Source organism: Sphaeramia orbicularis, chromosome 15 (assembly GCF_902148855.1).
Source record: "Sphaeramia orbicularis chromosome 15, fSphaOr1.1, whole genome shotgun sequence".
NCBI classification, from domain to species: domain Eukaryota; kingdom Metazoa; phylum Chordata; class Actinopteri; order Kurtiformes; family Apogonidae; genus Sphaeramia; species Sphaeramia orbicularis.
The window spans coordinates 54,698,096-54,719,211 of NC_043971.1; the positions used below are offsets into that span (position 1 = coordinate 54,698,096).

At 43.0% G+C, this 21,116-nt stretch overlaps 1 protein-coding gene across 1 annotated transcript in view; it reads right to left on the reverse strand.

Annotated features, from left to right (window-relative positions):
- The window catches only part of fhip2a (FHF complex subunit HOOK interacting protein 2), a 34,589-nt gene that overhangs the window by 6,901 nt on the left and 6,572 nt on the right, over positions 1–21,116 (reverse strand). The window contains exons 4-10 of the mRNA XM_030156656.1: positions 12,382–12,486; positions 12,174–12,296; positions 5,320–5,544; positions 4,447–4,643; positions 3,095–3,209; positions 2,896–2,972; positions 929–1,121 (exon numbers count right to left, since the gene is read on the reverse strand). Coding sequence (XP_030012516.1) covers positions 929–1,121; positions 2,896–2,972; positions 3,095–3,209; positions 4,447–4,643; positions 5,320–5,544; positions 12,174–12,296; positions 12,382–12,486 — 1,035 coding nt within the window. The remainder of the gene's footprint in view (positions 1–928; positions 1,122–2,895; positions 2,973–3,094; positions 3,210–4,446; positions 4,644–5,319; positions 5,545–12,173; positions 12,297–12,381; positions 12,487–21,116) is intronic.

A 21,116-nucleotide genomic window follows, 5' to 3' on the forward strand; every position in this document is an offset into this window, starting at 1 on the left:
AAATTTTGCATCAGTTCCAGATCCAGAAGAAGATCCTGATCAGCATGTGGACATTATGTTTGGCTCATCTCCCCATCAGGGCTGGACTGGAGACATTTACACTGGAGATCATTTATATTTACTGAGTTATTGCATCCATCCACTTCCTATCTCTGATAATGGGGACATTTTTCAAAGTGGCACCAAATCCAGAATCAGATCCGGATCCAAATAATTTCACTAACTTTTGTTGACATCATCATAAAGAAGCTGTATACCAAGTTTGAAGTCAATCGGAATTTTAGTTTTGGGGAAGAAGATGATTGAAAGTTTTGTAACGGATAATGGACAACGGACAACAGATGCCAGACGCCGCCGCCAGACGCCGCCAGACGACAATAGCTTACGGCCTGTCAGCTGGTAAGCTAAAAAGACATTAACTAATATTCCTTTGACCTTTCAAGGTCACTCAAGGTCAAAGGTCATGACACCTGTGACATAATTACTACTACCAATAGTAATTGTTTCAATATCTTTAACTGTTTTACAGTTCTAACACTTTGAACTGTGTCCCATCATAAACCAATGGAGATTTGGAAAAATAAAAAAATCATAAAAAATTCAAAAATCAATATTTCTCAGTTCTTTGGTAGACCTTACTCCAAAGATCCTCTGCCATAAATTTCAATTGATTCTGGCATATGGATTTGGTGAAAAAGTCTCTTGAAAAATTGTTTACGGACGGACAACTGATCCCAACAGTCCATGAGTTCGACACCAGTGAGTGTGAAAGCTGAGCTCAACCTGGAGTCTAAGTCCTGGTTTGTGTCAATAAAACTGATTCTGGAATCTGAAATAGAGATATTCAAGGTGGACTCACCAGACAGTACCCTGGTTAAAAAACTCTAATAATAATAATAATAATAATAATAATAACAATAATACTAACCTCATCTGATAGGTGGTCGCAGTGTTCGATGAGTCGGTGTCTGAGTGGGTTTTGACTGACAGCTGCTGCAGACTCCGCCTCCTTCTCTTCTCCCAACAGGAAGTAGACCATCTCCTGCAGCAGAGCGTCAGATGTCACCTGCCTGATGATCCGGTTCAGGAGGGCGGTGGAGGTCAGGATGCCCACCTCGGACCTGTCAACGCCACGGTACGTGTTAGTGAGCAGGAGGCTGTGGCCCCGTCCACATGTGCAGTGGTTAACAGAGCGTACGTCCTGTGTAACAGACACACAACTGACCTGATCCTATTTCTGAACCCAGTCCACAGACTGAAGCTGATTCAGCTGCATCTGGTTCATGTGTGTGTGGGGAACTGAAGGTTAAAACTGAGACTAAATAAATAAGGGCAGGACATCAGAGGGTGAACTGCAGTTAGATCAGGACACCAGAGGGTGAACCGCACAATTAAATTAGATTAGATTTAATTTATTGGTCCCCGTGGGGAAATTCGTCTTCACTGACTGAAACATTACAAGAAAAAGACATTACATAACATACAAGAAAAAGACAGTAACATTATACAACACAGACAACAACAACAGCAGTAGGGGCAGACATAACGAAAAGAGACATTGATGGAGTGACAGTTAGTAGACTGGTCAGCCTGTCAGCGGGGCCTGGTGTTTAGGGCAGCTATGGCTGCAGGGATCAGGCTTTTCCCAAGACGGGCCCTCCTGAATTTTAATGTCCTGTACCTGCGTCCTGAGGGTAGTGGGATGAAGTAGCGGTGTAATGGGTGCGTGATTTAGTTCTGTGAGGTTGGGTGTGGGGAGGCCGATGATTTTAGCAGCTGTATTTGTGATACGTGTGAATTTGGCTCGGTTAGTAACGGAAAGCATGGTGTAAAAACATGTGGAGCAGTACAGGAGGATCCTAATATTCTAGATGAAAACAGATGAATACAACGGTCTGGAAAGATCTATGGCCTTCAGTGAACCATAATCAGATGTGATGCGTTTACAGACCCTTCAGAAATGGGATAAACCATAACCCCTGGTTTACACGATTCAGTCCAGGATCGTACAGACGGAGTGACCTACAATCCAACTTCCTGTTACTGTGACATCACTCATGACATCATGTGACAATAAACAAACAAATCATCATGTTTGTGATTTCATGAACCATCCAACAGTCCAGGTCCTCTGGTCCAGGTCCTCTGGTCCAGGTCCTCTGGTCCAGGTCCACTGATCCAGGTCCTCTGGTCCAGGTCCTGTGGTCAAGGTCCACTGGTCCAGGTCCACTGGTCCAGGTCCTCTGGTCCAGGTCCTCTGGTTCAGGTCCACTGGTCCAGGTCCTGTGGTCCAGGTCTGACCTCTGTCCCCAGAGTTGGACCCAAACAGGCAGAAGCAGCTTTGTGGTCTTGATGGTCCACATCTGGACTAAAGTAGTAGAGAACTGCAGGTCTGCTCCACCCCTCAGGTCTGTTAGCTCCACCCCTCAGGTCTGTTAGCTCCACCCCTCAGGTGTAACCCTTTGGTTGGAGTCAGTTTATTTCAGTTGTAAAATCTGCACTGACACTGTTTGAACGGTTTGGACTGATTTAATATTAAATGTATCATTTTATTCCAGACTGTTTTTATCTTGTGTTTGAACTCTCTTATTCCTGTTTGAATATTTTCCTTTATTTGGATCTTTTCTGTACTCTCCTTCCGTTTAACGTTTTATTCTGCTGTCATCCTCGTATTAGTCTATGATTTTAAAGTCACTGTCTGTGTTTCTCTTCCTTGGTAAAATTCTTTACAGTACCTTGTCTATAAATGGGGTTGTACTAATACACAGCCGTTGCCTTAAGTAAAAACCCACATTTCCCACTTCTGTTTTTTTACATTATTAAATATGGGTCCAGTTTTGCACAGAGTGAGCAGATATTCGAACACAGGCTGACTGATGGAGGATTCAAACTCACGTCTGCATGAGCTGTGGTTCCATCACTAACATGAAGAAGTGCTCTCTCACCGCTCTGGCCATCACTGCAGCCGCCGACTGAAACACACAGGACACCCCCCACACTCAGACACATCTGAACCTCCAAAACCACTTCTGGTATTCAGCAAAGCAACAATGTGACACATGAAAGGCAGCGAGTGGGCGCCGTTACACTGTACCTTCTGAGCCTCTTTGATGAGCTGGTCACAATAATCCAACCACGACAGGAAGGAGATGAGAGCGCGCTTCCCCGTGAAGACGGCAGCGTCCTCCTTCAGATTATACACGTCCAGACTGAAAGGACAGCATCAGGTCAGAACATGGACCCCATCAGGTCAGAACATGGACCCCATCAGACCCACAAAGACCCAAACATCCACCACCACAGACCTGAACCGCCCACTGATGGAGCTGGTTCACACCTGCTCATCCACTAAACCACAGGTGTCAAACATGTGGCCCGGGGGCCAAATCCAGCCCACCAAAGGGTCCAGTCCGGCCCTTGGGATGAATTTGTGAAATGCAAAAATTACACTAAGATATGAACAATCCTTCTAGTTCAGATTCCACATTCAGACCAATTCCATGTCAAGTGGGTCAGACCAGTCAAATACTATCATAATAACATAGAAATAAGGACAACTCTAAACTTTTCTCGTCATAAACGTAAATATTTTCATGTATTTACAGTAAAACAAAGTACAATTTCACAAAAAATGTGAATAACCTGAACAAATATGAACAACTTCAAATGTCTTAAGAGAAGTAAGTACAATTTTAATAATATTCTGTCTGTTATTAAATGTTTTGTGTGTTTGTAGATCCACTGTGATCTGTAAGTTCTAAAGTATGTGTGTAAATAATAAACTGAGGCAGAGTATTGTTAAAATTACAGATTTTTTCAGTTTGTTCATGTTATTCACACCTTTTGAAAAGACAGTTTGTAGATGTAAACCTTTTCATAATGTAAATCAACATTTTTTTTTTTTACTCTAAAAAGAGTTGACATTACTTATATATTATTATGTTATCATTTTCCTGGTTCAGCCCACTGCAGATCAAATTTAACTGAATGTGGAACTGAACTAACATGAGTTTAACAGCCCTGATCTAAGACCATCAATACATGGAAATAATGCAGATCAATGCAGTTTGTCTCACATTAAATAGTTGTTTTGATGATGCAACAGTTTCTTTAGATGCGTACACATTTATTTTTAATTTGTATTTATGTTTTGTTTTTGTTTTTTTTGAAATGTCCTTTACAGTGGACAATGTTTGTTTTTTTCAGTAAAGCTGTGAAACTCTGTCCCCTACACAGGACAAACATGCATTGTCTCAAGACAAAATAGGAAAATATCACATTTTAACTGAAAAATATAAGAAGCTGATGATAATATTATGATAAATGGTAATAAATCATCTGGGAAAGTCAATAAAATCATTTGGAAGTCGTGACAAAAATCATTGTGGCTCTTTAAGGGTTAATGACAGTTGAAAAGGATTCAGAGTCAGTTGGACGGCGGCGTACCCCCAGTTGACCGACTCCACCGTCTCGATGTCCAGCGGGTCCATGGACTGTGGAAGGGCTTTGTAGAAGCTGACCAGTCTGTGGGTCAGCAGCTCACACAGCTCTGTGTTCTCTGTCAAACACTTGGCAGCTGCAGGTTCTGGTAAACTGACCAACAGCATCAGGCCTTCACACGCCTTCACCACGATCCGACCGTCCTGAGTGGACACACCAACACACACTCAGCTTTAATATAGACTCAACTTTAACACACACTCAGCTTTAACACAAGCTCAGCTTTAATATAGACTCAGCTTTAACACAAGCTCAGCTTTAACACAGACTCAGCTTTAACACAAGCTCAGCTTTAATATAGACTCAGCTTTAACACAAGCTCAGCTTTAACACTCAGCTTTAATATAGACTCAGATTTAATATAGACTCAGATTTAATATAGACTCAGATTTAATATAAACTCAGCTTTAACACAGACTCAGCTTTAACACTAGAAAAGCACTTGGAGAGTGCAGACCTCCGCCAAGGCAGATCAGTCCCCCACCCCCATCACCACCAAAATTTTGTAATTTGTTCCTTGTGCCAGTATCAACATTTCCTGACATTTTCATCCAAATCCATGCAGAACTTTTTGAGTTATCTTGCACACAGACAGACGGACAGACAGACAAACCAACACCGACAAAAACACAACCTCCTTGGCAGAGGTAATTACAAATGCATGTGACCAGTAGTTTCAGAGAACATGTTTGAAGAACTTGCTAACGTAGATGATGATGTCGGACCCACCCCTTCTCAATAGCTCATTGGCCGATCGACCGGTGACATAAAAACCTGCGTTCTAAGTCCCCACCCCTTCATGTGACCTTCATTACTCACAGGACTCTTGGTCAGGTTGAGCAGGGATGTGACCAGGTTGTAGTTGTCGCTGTTGTTGTTGTTGCTGGATGCAGGACTGGAGGAGGCGGGTGCAGGACCAGAGGCGGCGGCCTGGGCTTCATCCTGGTCCTGGTCGTGGGACTGACCCGTGTCTGGAGCCAGGCCGTTGTCCTTCACCTCCTGGGCTCCTCCAGGACTCCTGGTCTCAGGCCTCTTTAACTTGTTCTGGAACAAACAGACGTAAACTCCATTTATCAAGGCAGGGTACACACCTAAGGATTTTCTACATCTGAAGAGATTTTTCATCTGTCCCAGACCCCACACATGAAGACAAAAATATCAGGCACTGAACAGTTTGGATGGTACTGTGTGTTGTGTGTTCTGATAATCTAAACACCACACACACATAACGACTCTGTCCCACCACTGACCTACAATCTAGTCCTCCAAGACAGAAATCTCATGTGATCAAACATGATCTAACAAAAATTAAAGCTGCAAGCAGCATTGGGCGTTCCGCCTCCCCCGCGATCCGCCTCCCATGACCGTCGACACCTCAGCTCCACTCACACCTCTCCGTCCCCATACCAGTTCCCACCCTTTAGTGTCTTTCCCCCTTACATCTGTACAGAACACCAGTGACCCTCTGCTGAAACCACCATCACATTTAAATGAGACTTTTATTTTGGAAACCCTACTGTGTGTATGTGCATTTGTTTTTAATGTGAGAGAAAGAATCAGTTTGAAAAATGAATTGAAATTGTGTGAATAATTGAGCATTAAAGTGCTGATTTCTCACATTTAAGGCTTTTATTTTGGAAAAACCCTATTGTGTGAGCATGTGTGTCTGTGAGAAAGAGTACTTTTGAATGAAGAAACATTGTACAAACAGTTGAGCGTTTGGTCATAAAAATGAAAAGAAGTTATGTCATAGACATTTTGTATTATTCTTAATTGAAGTTTTATTTTTTTTAAAAATGTACTCCATGTACTTTTGAATGTGTGCAAAATTTCCAATATCCACAATACAATGCAGTAAAACCTGTTTTAATATTAAAAAAAAAAAAAAAAAAAAAAAAAATTTTGGATTGTTTGGGACTTGAACCAGGGTCTTTCTGCTCAATAGGCAGCTGTATGAACCACTGCACTATAGACAGACACTCACAAATGTGCACCAGGAAGAGTTTTATAGGGACTTTGACATTGTGAAAAGTGAAACTAAACATACTCCTCCAAAAATCGCCATTATTCCATAACTGTAGGTCGTATCTGAAAAATTCTTTCACTTTTGGATTCAGCAGAATTGTGGGAATTTCAGGAGGTATAGCTTTTGTGTCAAAAGTCTGAAATGAATAAGCAGTAATTGCAGAAACGTAGAGTAACTTTCAAAGGCAGATTGCCAACTTCCTGTTGGAGTTAGCTCATGAGTGTCAGTGTATGATTTGTCGGCTCAATCAGACCAACATTTTGGCATTTGTTTCATGTTTCTGTGACATTCCTACTGGCCGCTAGGGCAGATTTTGTGTGTTTTTTAGTACATAGGTGGCGCTACAGAGTCCATTTTGGCACCCAAGGGGTTAATTTTGATATTAAATGAAAGTGTTCACCAGCCATGACATACATGGCAAATTTGGTGAGTTTTGGAGCATGTTAAGGGGGTCAAATGGCAGTCTAAAGTGGAAAAAGTATGAAAATAAACAAATTGTTATAAATCAATAACCGTACATCCTATCTCCAAAATTTTTGCATGTGAGAGTTGTGCTGAGTCCCGTGTACGCGTAGATATGTCACATGTGGGGAAAAACTCCAAAGTGAAAAATGAGTTCCAAACATCACAACTTTGCGGGCTTGTAAAAAAAAAAAACTAAGACAGTTATGGAAAAAGTACGAGATCACTTTTTTGAGGAGGGTTCACTCTATTTTTTGGTGCTATTTAGAAGTCAATATGACAAACGGTGTCATCGGAGTTAGTTTTAAAAATTTTATTTTGAAAGTCATATTGCGAACTTCCTGTTGGAGATAGCTCATAGGTGTCAGCACGTAATTTGTTGGGCTCAATTAAACAAACGTTTTGGCATTGGTTTCGTGTGTCTACGACATTCCTACTGGAAGTTTGCAATTTGAGCATTTTAGTTTGAAAGGCAAATTCTGAACTTCCTGTTGGAGTTAGGTCATGAGTGTCAGTGCATGATTTGTCGGGCTCGATGAGACGAAAATTTTGGCGTTGGTTTCATGTTTCTGCGACATTCCTACTGGCCGCTAGGGCTGTTTTTGTGTATCTAGGGGGCGCTAGAGAGCTCATTTTGGCACCTATGGGGTTAATTTTTATATTTTATCAAATTTTTCGCGAGACCTGACATGTGTGCCAAATTTGGTGAGTTTTTGAGCATGTTTAGGGGGTCAAAATCCAGTTTAAAGCGTCACGGAAAAATAATCTAAAAACGAACGAACAATAGGGCCTTGCTTGCAGGCAAGGCCTCTCACTGTGTGAGAGGGCCTTACCTTTCGGCTCGGTCCCTAATTAAGAAGAAGAAAAATAGCATGACTCGGGAGCAGAGCCCTGAATTGGGTTGGGTACCCCCCCCCCCCAAAAAAAAAAAGGGTTGGCTAATCCACAAAAACATGCAGGGACGGTATTTTTGTGGTTACAGGCCCGGGTAAAACTAAACCAAATGCAGGTTAATGGGCACGGAAGTGAAAAAATAAAAAATTTGTGGATTAAAATAATTGTCAGAACATTTGGTTGATCGATATCCGGTTTTATTTTGAAGTGAGCTTCACATCTGTTTCCACCCACAGATATCACTGAGCAGCACAGATTAGAGATTTAATGATGTGTGTGCTTTAGGCAAAAATGAAGCCCTTAAAGTCAGTTATGAATAGAGAATGGGTTTAATGCCGGGTCGGGTCAGGTTGTGGGTCTAATGTACACAGGTACAGGTGGGTGGGTTTGGAAAAGTGGACCCCTGCAGGACTCTGCTCTGGAGTCGTCTGCGTTCCACACACATGAAGATTTTTTGTCGCAAATATCGAACAAGTTTAATATTTAAGATTGTCGGCCCCGACCCATTTCAGAGCCAGTTATCGGGACAAATGCACTGTGAAAAGACCTCAGACCACAGGAGGATCTGAAGAAACTGATAAAACAGAAAATAATCTGATAAAAGAAACTCAGAAAACAGAAGATAATTTGATACAACAAACTGATAAAACAGAAGATAATCTGGGGTTTGACATCCTTGGTTGGGCATGGAAAAATCGGGACAAAAACAGCCCGATCATCCTTAAATGTGAACCCACTTAAGACAAATGTTTGCTGGAGACGATGTGGACAAAATGGTGACTGGTGAACATTCAGATGGTTTGACATCATAAACACATGTATATGTTTGGGTTCGTGAAGGTGAAAGTGTTTCTGCACTATTATCAAACACTGTTGTAAATGGATTTATCTGTATTGTCTGACACTGTCATCAGAGGAGGGCTCCACTTCACCCACAGGTTCTCTGCTCAGGTTTGGTTCTTTGTTGTTTGCTTTGCCACGTAACAAAAGAGTCTAAAGTTTTCAACAAGAAACAGTTTGGAAATGTCCTTAAGAATATCAAGCTGGAAATATTAATAAATTCATCTGCTCCAAAAACAGAAGAGAGTCCAGTGTAATGAAAGCAGCTGTACCACTCCTACATTCATTATGTATGAGCTCCAGCTGTGTGTGTGTGTGTGTGTGTGCAGTGTTATGTGTGTGTACAGTGTCGTGTGTGTGTGTGTGTGTGCAGCGTCGTGTGTGTGCATGTGGCGTTGTGTGTGTGCAGCATCATGTGTGTGTGTGGCGTCATGTGTGTTTGTGCGGTGTCATGTGTGTATGTGCAACGTTGTGTGTGTGTGTGTGGCGTCGTGTGTGTGTGTGTGTGTGTGCGGTGTCGTGTGTGTGTGCAGTGTCATGTGCGTCTGCAGTGTCGTGTGTGTGTGTGTGTGCGGTATCGTGTGTGTGTGCAGTGTTATGTGTGTGTACAGTGTTGTGTGTGTGTGTGCAGCGTCGTGTGTGTGTGGCGTCGTGTGTGTGTGTGGTGTCATGTGTGTTTGTGCGGTGTCGTGTGTGTATGTGCAGCGTTGTGTATGTGTGTGGCGTCGTGTGTGTGTGTGGTGTCGTGTGTGTGTGTGGTGTCATGTGTGTGTGTGCAGTGTTGTGTGTGTGTGTGTGTGTGGTATCGTGTGAGTGTGCAGTGTTGTGTGTGTGCAGTGTCGTGTGTGTGTGCAATGTCTTGTGTGTGTGTGTGATGTCATGTGTGAGTGCGGTGTCATGTGTGTGAGTATGTGCAACGTCATGTGTGTGTGTGCAGTGTCGTGTGTGTGTGTGTGATGTCATGTGTGAGTGCGGTGTCATGTGTGTGAGTGTGTGCAACGTCATGTGCAGGGCTCAAAATTAACTTTTTGACCTAGGAGCACTGTGCTCCTAACCCTAAAAAGTTAGGAGCACAGGCTAAAATCTAGGCGCACCACTATTATATAAAAAATTTGGAGAACAAGCAAAACTCTTGGCCATACCAAGTAATATTCCTATATGTATTTAAGCAATGTTAACAACCTAGAATAAAGTATTTGAATAGAGTATGAAAGAAAAAGCTTACATTGACACAGGTGCAAAACAATTGTCAATGTGTGGTATATACTTTAGTTGGTTCTTGGAGAAGAAAGACGAATCACACCATTATTTGCAACAACCAACTTTTTTATTTCATGGCCTAAAGGCCCTTAGGGGCCGTTTACACGGCGTCGGCTTCAGTCGACTCCGGGAAGATTTCATGGCGGATTAGCCTTCTGTTACCATGGAAACGGTGCCTAGAGTGCCTGAATTCGGAAACTTTTGATACCAGGGTCCAGGGTGGAACGTTATCGATACGCTCCGCATTCCAGCTCCGTGTTAACGCGAGTCGGAGCGTTCCGGGGTAAAATATGACGTCACCGCATGCGCGCGCAGCCAAGAACCGCCAGTTAACCCACTCCAGGCCAGTTGGTGGCGGTAATGCGCCTCCAAGCTGGTTTGCCAGCCTCCATGACACAATAAAGCTGCAGAAAAAGAAGGAACAACCACAACAACAATGGCCGGTTTCAGAACAACATACGTGCTGCTAACTGTGCTCAGCTCATCTGTCCAGACAAAGAAGTCCTGCGTCTTTGTACGACCACTCGCCATTGTTGTTTGTAAATAGTGTTGTCCGCCTCCCCCTCTTCTTCTTCTTCTCCTCATTTAAAGGCTGTCTAAACTGGAAATTGTTTGTGCGCAGGCGCCTGTTTTACCACCACTGTTTCACTACAGCTCTACATCGCCAGCTACTGGTCTGGCATGGCCACTACAGCGTATTCAGCCGTTCTCGTGGACTCATGTTAACGCAGATCGTTATCGTAGCGGCGTCGTCTTAACGCGGAATGATTTTATAACGCAAAGGAGAAATCTTTGCGGAGTGTTGCCGTGTAAACGTACCCTAGTCACTGTGGTCTACACCACGCCTGAAGTCAGGAGATTGTTTCAAACATCGGTGGAGTTATTTGATCCCTTTGTTTATGCCGCCTGCGCACGCGAGGGGCGGGGACTAGATTTTCCGCTTCAGTCAGCGGGGCGTGGAGCTTGTTTATTTTCAGCTGACGAGTTACTTCTGCAGCCATTATTCTAGGCGCACATATTAATTTTCGCTCATTTTTTTATTGGCGCACCGTGCGATCGTAATCTCAAAAACAGTCGCACTACCGAAATTCTCAGGCGCATGCGACCGTAATTCAGTCGCAGTCACGAGCCCTGATGTGTGTGTGTGCAGTGTCGTGTGTGTGTGTGTGTGATGTCATGTGTGAGTGTGGTGCCGTGTGTGAGTGTGTGCAACGTCATGTGTGTGTGTGCAGTGTCGTGTGTGTGTGTGTGGTATCGTGTGTGTGTGCAGTGTCGTGTGTGTGTGCAACATCATATGTGTGCAGTGTCGTGTGTGAGTGTGCAGTGTCGTGTGTGTGTGTGTGTGTGTGATGTCATGTGTGAGTGCGGTGTCATGTGTGTGAGTGTGTGCAATGTCATGTGTGTGTGTGCAGTGTCGTGTGTGTGTGTGGTATCGTGTGTGTGTGCAGTGTCGTGTGTGTGTGCAACATCATATGTGTGCAGTGTCGTGTGTGAGTGTGCAGTGTCGTGTGTGTGTGTGTGTGATGTCATGTGTGAGTGCGGTGTCATGTGTGTGAGTGTGTGCAATGTCATGTGTCTGTGTGCAGTGTCGTGTGTGTGTGTGGTATCGTGTGTGTGTGCAGTGTCGTGTGTGTGTGCAACATCATATGTGTGCAGTGTCGTGTGTGAGTGTGCAGTGTCGTGTGTGTGTGTGTGTGATGTCATGTGTGAGTGCGGTGTCATGTGTGTGAGTGTGTGCAATGTCATGTGTGTGTGTGCAGTGTTGTGTGTGTGTGCAGTGTCGTGTGTGTGTGTGTGTGTGTGTGTGTGTGGTATCGTGTGTGTGTGCAGTGTCGTGTGTGTGCAGTGTCGTGTGTGTGTGCAGTGTCGTGTGTGTGCAGTGTCGTGTGTGTGTGCGCAACGTTATATGCGTGTGTGTGCAGTGTCGTGTGTGTGTGTGATGTCATGTGTGAGTGCGGTGTCATGTGTGTGAGTGTGTGCAACGTCATGTGTGTGTGTGCAGTGTCGTGTGTGTGTGTGTGTGTGTGTGTGTGTGGTATTGTGTGTATGTGCAGTGTCGTGTGTGTGTGCAACATCATATGTGTGCAGTGTCGTGTGTGTGTGCAGTGTCATGTGTGTGTGCAGTGTCGTGTGTGTGTGTGTGTGTGTGTGTGCAGTACAGTGTGTGTGAGTGCGGTGTCATGTGACCCACCTCCAGGAAGAAGTTGACCAGGTATGGGTCCTGCTTCAGTTTGGCACAAACGATGCAGAGGAACTGAATCTCCTCGTTTTCTGTGGGAGCAGCCAGCACCTCCCCACACAGACGGATCAGTTTCTGACACAGGACGGAGAAAAACAAAGCATGAGCATGAGTTTGGTTGGTGTCAGAGCCAGCGAAGGCCCAGAGCAGCAGGACTCACCTGGACAGGTCTGTGGACGTTAATGTGAGGCAGCAGAGGCTGACGGATGTGGGCCAGTAACTTAGTGTAGAAGGTCAGAACCTGCTGCTTCATCCCTGGAGGACACTGGGAAAAGACATCCCACAATACATTAGAATGGATTAGAATACAGGTGTCAAACATGCGGCCCGGGGGCCAAATCTGGCCCACCAAAGGGTCCAGTCCGGCCCTGGGGATGAATTTGTGAAATGCAAAACTAGATGTTAAGAAATGAACAATCCTTTTAGTTCAGGTTCCACATTCAGACCAATTCAATCTGCAGTGGGTCAGACCAGTCAAATACTGCTATAATTAGGGCTGTGTATCAGCAAGAATGTCGCAATACGATACAAATCACGATACTGGGATCACGATACGATATATCATTATATATATTATGATATTGTTAAAAAGGCAAATTTTTGTTTGTTTCTTTTTTAAAAATGATTATTTCCTGGAAGAACTGATTTAAATCATAAATCTGCACATATACTAAACATATTTGTATTTGATCCCAACAGGATCTAATGTTCTATCACCAAATGTTCAAACTGAAATTCTGTTTTACAGACATTCCAGTTTCAGATCCTGTTCAAATGTTCAGATTCTATTAGTTCACAACTAACATCAGAACAGGATTTGAGTTCAAGCCAAACAAAGGAACCAACATTACTTAATAAGACAGTGTTAAGTAAGAATAAATAAGATATAAACAATAAAGAAAAATCAAAATCAAAAATGAACCTCCACAATATCTGCATTTGAATAAATTCCTGAAAATATCGATACAGTACTTTTTAATATTGACGCAGTATTGTGAAATGAAATATTGCGATATATTGCAGAACCCATATTTTCTAACAGCCCTAATCACAATAATCTATAAATACTAACACCAAATTTTTCTCTTTGTAAATGTAAATATTTTCCATGTATTTACACAAAAACAAAGTATAATTTCACAAAAAATGTGAATAATTTGGACAATTGTGAACAATTTGAAATGTCTTAAGAAAAATTATTGCAATTTGACCAATATTGTCTGTTATTAAATGTTTTGTGTGTTTGTAGATCCACTGTGATCTGTACGTTATAATGAACATGTGTTAATGATAAACTGAGGCAGAATAGTGTTCAAATTACACAGATTTGTTCAGTTTGTTCAAGTTATTCACATTGTTTGAAAGGACAGTTTGTAGATGTAAACCTTTTCATTGTTTACTGTTACTTTTTTCACTGTAAAATATAGTGAAAAGTTTGGAGTTGACGTTTTTTCTGTATTATTCTATTATTATTTGACTGCTTGGGCCCACTGCAGATCAGATTTAGCTGAATGTGGAACTGAACTGAAATGAGTTTGACAGCCCTGCATTAGAACATCCTCTAAAATAAACCTGTCCTCTACCACCCTGAAATAATGCATCTACATTCACATACATTCATGTGTTTTCTTCAGGGTTAACTCTGGAGTCTAAGGGCTTTTCTCCAATTCTACACATGTTCATAAATTCACCTTTTTAAGGCATTTGAAAAGAACACATTTAAATGAAAATGTTCAGTTCAATCTCAGCTGTATGGAACTGAGGCCTGTTTGATCCTACAGGACTTAAAGTCACAGTATTCTGCCATGTTGTACACATTATTTACGACTAAAAAATCTGAACTAACGTGGAAAATGGAACATTCAGTTTAAGTCAACACTGCTTACATAACTGTGTTTATTTGCTTGTAATGAGGAAAAATGTCTATAAAATGTTGACTTTTTTTCTTGTTTTGAGTCTTAAAGTGGTTAGAGTTCTTTTGGTTCGACACCACTGGCAGATATTTTTCCCCTTTAAACAAGAACATTTGATTCAAAGTCAGAATCTGTGTCTTATTTCCAGTAGACTGTCCTACTTTTGGAGTCTTTGTGGAGGACGAGAACAAAGCTCAGTGATGTGTGTTTTGAACCTTCACACCTCCGACCGTATTCGAATGATTTCTACAGATTGTCTTAAATTCACTGTTTGAAGGTATTTGGAAATAACACAAACCTAAGTGTTTTTTATGAAACTGTTCAGGACAATCTCAGCTTTATGGAACTGAGGCCTGTTTAGTCCTAGAGGACTGGACAAAGACAGAATTCAGCCCAAATGCTGAGAGTGGGATTAGTGCAAACGTTCAAATGTGTGGTGAAAACACACCTTCACTCATGTGGATGAAGCGCTTTGGTGCTGGAATAAGTTTAACAAAGTCTGAGCTTCATTAAAGTAGTGGAAAATATGAATAAAATAAGAGGTAAACATAGAAAACATGTCTAAGATGACATTTTGTTATAGTTTTTTTTTTTTTTGTCATAAATGTTCTATTTTGACCAAATGTGATAAATGAGGCTGAATAATGCCTTCACATCACAGACCGACACACATTACATGTGTTCAAATGACAAAGGAACAGGTTCTTTTATCCAAATATTTACTAATGACACAGTATTTAGAATATTTCCATCCTGTATATTGCTTCGTTTTTTTTCTTGAAGCCCTGCAGTCAAACAGTTGCTGTCCGTCTCATGTCGGACAGGTCTATTTCTGTCTTGACTCTACACATTACACTAGAAGAGGGCGGGCCTTACTTGATTCCAGAGTGCCTATTGGTTGGTAAAAGTTGACAGACCAGGGATTCAACTGTATTCTACAAGTATTTCAACCACTTTTCTACAGCGTAAACTAGGGATGCAAATTATTGATTAATCCATTCATCATTAGTTGGGTGACCTTACTGATCAGTTAACGATTAATTGATAAGCAGCAATTTTCCTGAGAACCTGAATTTGTCTTTCAATCAGGTCTATAAGAATAAAAGCTAAATACTGTTTCTATACTTCATGAATAAATCATGTCATATTCCTTAATGATTGATTTATTGAACCATTGGATACAGAACAGACTGACATTTTTGGAGTAGAACAAAAGAAATTCAACAGAGAAATACAATAAAATAAATGGATCTAAAGAGGTGCAGTTTAGAACAAATGGACAGTTATGATGTTGCACTGACATGATGGAGTCAGATTTCAGAGGAAGCCCCCCCCCAATAGTCAATGAATTGTTTACATCCCTAGCGTAAACTAATAAAACCATGGTGCATCTAGGGATGGAACCATATGAAAATTTCATATCATGCTTCTTGTGACCAAAATCACGGTTATCATTATTATCACAGTATTATTACCTCTGCCAAGGAGGTTATGTTTTTGCCAGGGTTTGTTTGTTTGTTTGTCTATCCGTTAGTGTGCAACATAACTCAAAAAGTTATGGACAGATTTTGATGAAATTTTCAGGGTTTGTTGGAAATGGGATAAGGAAGAAATGATTAACTTTTGGGGGTGATCCGGAAGAAATCCTGGATTCTGGATCACTTTGAAATTTTCGTTAACATTGTGGTAAATGGGGCCAAAATTTTCCTTTCCCAATATCTCGCTTAATTATTGACCAAAACTCATAAAATTTAACTCAGGAATTGACAATGGGGTCCTCTATCACATTTCAAAGGCTGATCCGGATCTGATCCAGAAGGCGGATTTTATCTCAATTTATATAAAAAATGGGGGTGCCCTTACTTTTTGGCCTACTGTGCCTTTAATATTAAAGGTAGAAATTTCTGACGAGCGCCATCGTGTAGCTTAGTCAGTTCCGCATCGGGAGTATGCCACCGGATTTCATTAAAAAAAAATAAAATAAAATTATTGGTACAATGTCCCTTCCGTGTCAGAAACATTCAAATATTAACCCTTAGTGGTCTGAGTCTATTTTGTCCATTTTTCAGTCCTTTAGATTTTGCCTTTATATACTATAGAAACAAATGTTTACTATACCCATGTTTGGAATCTGTTTTTTCAGCACAACTTCATTTATATCATCTGTCTATTATTTTTTTCACTTTAACCTACTATAAAAACACAAAAGGACAAAAAACACACAAACAAAAAAAAAAACCTAATTTGAAAAATGTATATAATTTATTGCATAAATAACTCACAGATCCTTAACGAACCTTTTCAAAGATTTTAAAAGCGAATATTGGTTCCAAATATTAGGTATATAAAATTAAAACTGTAATAAATTAAAATTATACTCAAATATTTGACAGAAAAGCAGATCTTTACAAAGGTTTTTTTCCCCTAAAAGTGCATTAATCAAACACAGTTATCATGATAATTAGAATTTACATGGCAATACTAACCGTCTGCAATTTTACTGCTGTTTATCATTATACCGGTAATGGTTCCATCCCTAGGTGCATCCATTGACTCCAGAGGGTTAAATTCAGTGATTTACTCCAACAAACCGCTTGAATGCTTGTTAAAGTCTGGACACGCTCTAACACTAAAGGATAAAACCTCACCTAGGATGTAACTCTACATCAGACATTAGAATGTGTCTGCCTAGTGGTGTATTCTGGAGCCTGTTCCCTGGTGTTTAGTGTGGAGCCTGTTCCCTGGTGTTTATTCTGGAGTCTGTTCCCTGGTGTTTATTATGGAGTCTGTTCCCTGGTGTTTATTATGGAGTCTGTTCCCTGGTGTTTATTCTGGAGCCTGTTCCTTGGTGTTTATTATGGAGTCTGTTCCCTGGTGTTTATTCTGGAGCCTGTTCCCTGGTGATTATTATGGAGTCTGTTCCCTGGTGTTTATTCTGGAGCCTGTTCCCTGGTGTTTATTCTGGAGCCTGTTCCCTGGTGTTTATTCTGGAGCCTGTTCCCTGGTGTTCAGTGTGGAGCCTGTTCCCTGGTATTTATTATGGAGTCTGTTCCCTGGTGTTTATTCTGGAGCCTGTTCCCTGGTATTTATTATGGAGTCTGTTCCCTGGCGTTTATTCTGGAGCCTGTTCCCTGGTGTTTATTCTGGAGCCTGTTCCCTGATGTTTATTATGGAGTCTGTTCCCTGGTGATTATTATGGAGTCTGTTCCCTGGTGTTTATTCTGGAGCCTGTTCCCTGGTGTTTATTATGGAGTCTGTTCCCTGGTGTTTATTCTGGAGCCTGTTCCCTGGTGTTTATTCTGGAGCCTGTTCCCTGGTGTTCAGTGTAGAGCCTGTTCCCTGGTGTTTATTCTGGAGTCTGTTCCCTGGTATTTATTATGGAGTCTGTTCCCTGGTGTTTATTCTGGAGCCTGTTCCCTGGTGTTTATTATGGAGTCTGTTCCCTGGTGTTTATTATGGAGTCTGTTCCCTGGTGTTTATTATGGAGTCTGTTCCTTGGTGTTTATTCTGGAGCCTGTTCCCTGGTGTTTATTCTGGAGCCTGTTCCCTGGTGTTTATTCTGGAGCCTGTTCCCTGGTGTTTATTATGGAGTCTGTTCCCTGGTGATTATTATGGAGTCTGTTCCTTGGTGTTTATTCTGGAGCCTGTTCCCTGGTGTTTAGTGTGGAGCCTGTTCCCTGGTGTTTATTCTGGAGCCTGTTCCCTGGTGCTTAGTCTGGAGCCTGTTCCCTGGTGTTTAGTGTGGAGCCTGTTCCCTGGTGTTTAGTGTGGAGCCTGTTCCCTGGTGTTTAGCATGGAGCCTGTTCCCTTGTGTTTAGTGTGGAGCCTGTTCCCTGGTGTTTAGTGTGGAGCCTGTTCCCTGGTGTTTATTCTGGAGCCTGTTCCCTGGTGTTTAGTGTGGAGTCTGTTCCCTGGTGTTTATTCTGGAGCCTGTTCCCTGGTGTTTAGTGTGGAGCCTGTCCCCTGGTGTTTATTCTGGAGCCTGTTCCCTGGTGCTTAGTGTGGAGCCTGTTCCCTGGTGTTTATTCTGGAGCCTGTTCCCTGGTGTTTATTCTGGAGCCTGTTCCCTGATGTTTATTATGGAGTCTGTTCCCTGATGTTTATTCTGGAGCCTGTTCCCTGGTGTTTATTATGGAGTCTGTTCCCTGGTGTTTATTCTGGAGCCTGTTCCCTGGTGTTTAGTGTGGAGCCTGTTCCCTGGCGTTTAGTGTGGAGCCTGTTCCCTCGTGTTTAGTGTGGAGCCTGTTCCCTGGTGTTTAGTGTGGAGCCTGTTCCCTGGTGTTTATTCTGGAGCCTGTTCCCTGGTGTTTAGTGTGGAGTCTGTTCCCTGGTGTTTATTCTGGAGCCTGTTCCCTGGTGTTTAGTGTGGAGCCTGTTCCCTGGTGTTTATTCTGGAGCCTGTTCCCTGGTGCTTAGTCTGGAGCCTGTTCCCTGGTGTTTAGTGTGGAGCCTGTTCCCTGGTGTTTAGTGTGGAGCCTGTTCCCTGGTGTTTATTCTGGAGCCTGTTCCCTGGTGTTTATTCTGGAGCCTGTTCCCTGGTGTTTAGCGTGGAGCCTGTTCCCTGGTGTTTAGTGTGGAGACTGTTCCCTGGTGTTTAGTGTGGAGTCTGTTCCCTGGTGTTTATTCTGGAGCCTGTTCCCTGGTGTTTATTCTGGAGTCTGTTCCCTGGTGTTTATTATGGAGTCTGTTCCTTGGTGTTTATTATGGAGTCTGTTCCCTGGTGTTTATTCTGGAGCCTGTTCCCTGGTGTTTATTCTGGAGCCTGTTCCCTGGTGTTTATTCTGGAGCCTGTTCCCTGGTGTTCAGTGTGGAGCCTGTTCCCTGGTGTTTATTCTGGAGCCTGTTCCCTGGTATTTATTATGGAGTCTGTTCCCTGGTGTTTATTCTGGAGCCTGTTCCCTGGTGTTTATTATGGAGTCTGTTCCCTGGTGATTATTATGGAGTCTGTTCCCTGGTGTTTATACTGCAGCCTGTTCCCTGGTGTTTATTCTGGAGCCTGTTCCCTGGTGTTTATTCTGGAGCCTGTTCCCTGGTGTTTATTATGGAGTCTGTTCCTTGGTGTTTATTCTGGAGCCTGTTCCCTGGTGTTTATTCTGGAGCCTGTTCCCTGGTGTTTATTCTGGAGCCTGTTCCCTGGTGTTTATTATGGAGTCTGTTCCCTGGTGATTATTATGGAGTCTGTTCCTTGGTGTTTATTCTGGAGCCTGTTCCCTGGTGTTTATTCTGGAACCTGTTCCCTGGTGTTCATTCTGGAGCCTGTTCCCTGGTGCTTAGTCTGGAGCCTGTTCCCTGGTGTTTAGTGTGGAGCCTGTTCCCTGGTGATTATTATGGAGTCTGTTCCTTGGTGTTTATTCTGGAGCCTGTTCCCTGGTGTTTATTTTGGAGCCTGTTCCCTGGTGTTCATTCTGGAGCCTGTTCCCTGGTGTTTAGTGTGGAGCCTGTTCCCTGGTGTTTAGTGTGGAGACTGTTCCCTGGTGTTTATTCTGGAGCCTGTTCCCTGGTGTTTAGTGTGGAGTCTGTTCCCTGGTGTTTATTATGGAGCCTGTTCCCTGGTGTTTAGTGTGGAGTCTGTTCCCTGGTGTTTATTCTGGAGCCTGTTCCCTGGTGTTTATTCTGGAGCCTGTTCCCTGGTGTTTAGTGTGGAGCCTGTTCCCTGGTGTTTAGTGTGGAGCCTGTTCCCTGGTGTTTATTCTGGAGCCTGTTCCCCGGTGTTTAGTGTGGAGCCTGTTCCCTGGTGTTTATTCTGGAGCCTGTTCCCTGGTGTTTAGTGTGGAGTCTGTTCCCTGGTGTTTATTCTGGAGCCTGTTCCCTGGTGCTTATTCTGGAGCCTGTTCCCTGGTGTTTAGTGTGGAGCCTGTTCCCTGGTGTTTAGTGTGGAGCCTGTTCCCTTGTGTTTAGTGTGGAGCCTGTTCCCTTGTGTTTAGCATGGAGCCTGTTCCCTTGTGTTTCGTGTGGAGCCTGTTCCCTGGTGTTTATTCTGGAGCCTGTTCCCTGGTGTTTATCATGGAGTCTGTTCCCTGATGTTTATTCTGGAGCCTGTTCCCTGGTGTTTATTATGGAGTCTGTTCCCTGATGTTTATTATGGAGCCTGTTCCCTGGTGTTTAGTGTGGAGCCTGTTCCCTGGTGTTTATTCTGGAGCCTGTTCCCCGGTGTTTAGTGTGGAGCCTGTTCCCTGGTGTTTATTCTGGAGCCTGTTCCCTGGTGTTTAGTGTGGAGCCTGTTCCCTGGTGTTTATTCTGGAGCCTGTTCCCTGGTGCTTATTCTGGAGCCTGTTCCCTGGTGTTTAGTGTGGAGCCTGTTCCCTGGTTTTTAGTGTGGAACCTGTTCCCTGGTGTTTAGTGTGGAGCCTGTTCCCTTGTGTTTAGTGTGGAGCCTGTTCCCTGGTGTTTATTCTGGAGCCTGTTCCCTGGTGTTTATCATGGAGTCTGTTCCCTGATGTTTATTCTGGAGCCTGTTCCCTGGTGTTTAGTGTGGAGCCTGTTCCCTGGTGTTTATTCTGGAGCCTGTTCCCTGGTGTTTATTCTGGAGCCTGTTCCCTGATGTTTATTATGGAGTCTGTTCCCTGATGTTTATTCTGGAGCCTGTTCCCTGGTGTTTATTATGGAGTCTGTTCCCTGGTGTTTATTCTGGAGCCTGTTCCCTGGTGTTTAGTGTGGAGCCTGTTCCCTGGTGTTTAGTGTGGAGCCTGTTCCCTGGTGTTTAGTGTGGAGCCTGTTCCCTGGTGTTTATTCTGGAGCCTGTTCCCTGGTGTTTAGTGTGGAGTCTGTTCCCTGGTGTTTATTCTGGAGCCTGTTCCCTGGTGTTTAGTGTGGAGCCTGTTCCCTGGTGTTTAGTGTGGAGCCTGTTCCCTGGTGTTTATTCTGGAGCCTGTTCCCTGGTGTTTAGTGTGGAGCCTGTTCCCTGATGTTTAGTGTGGAGCCTGTTCCCTGGTGTTTATTCTGGAGCCTGTTCCCTGATGTTTATTCTGGAGTCTGTTCCCTG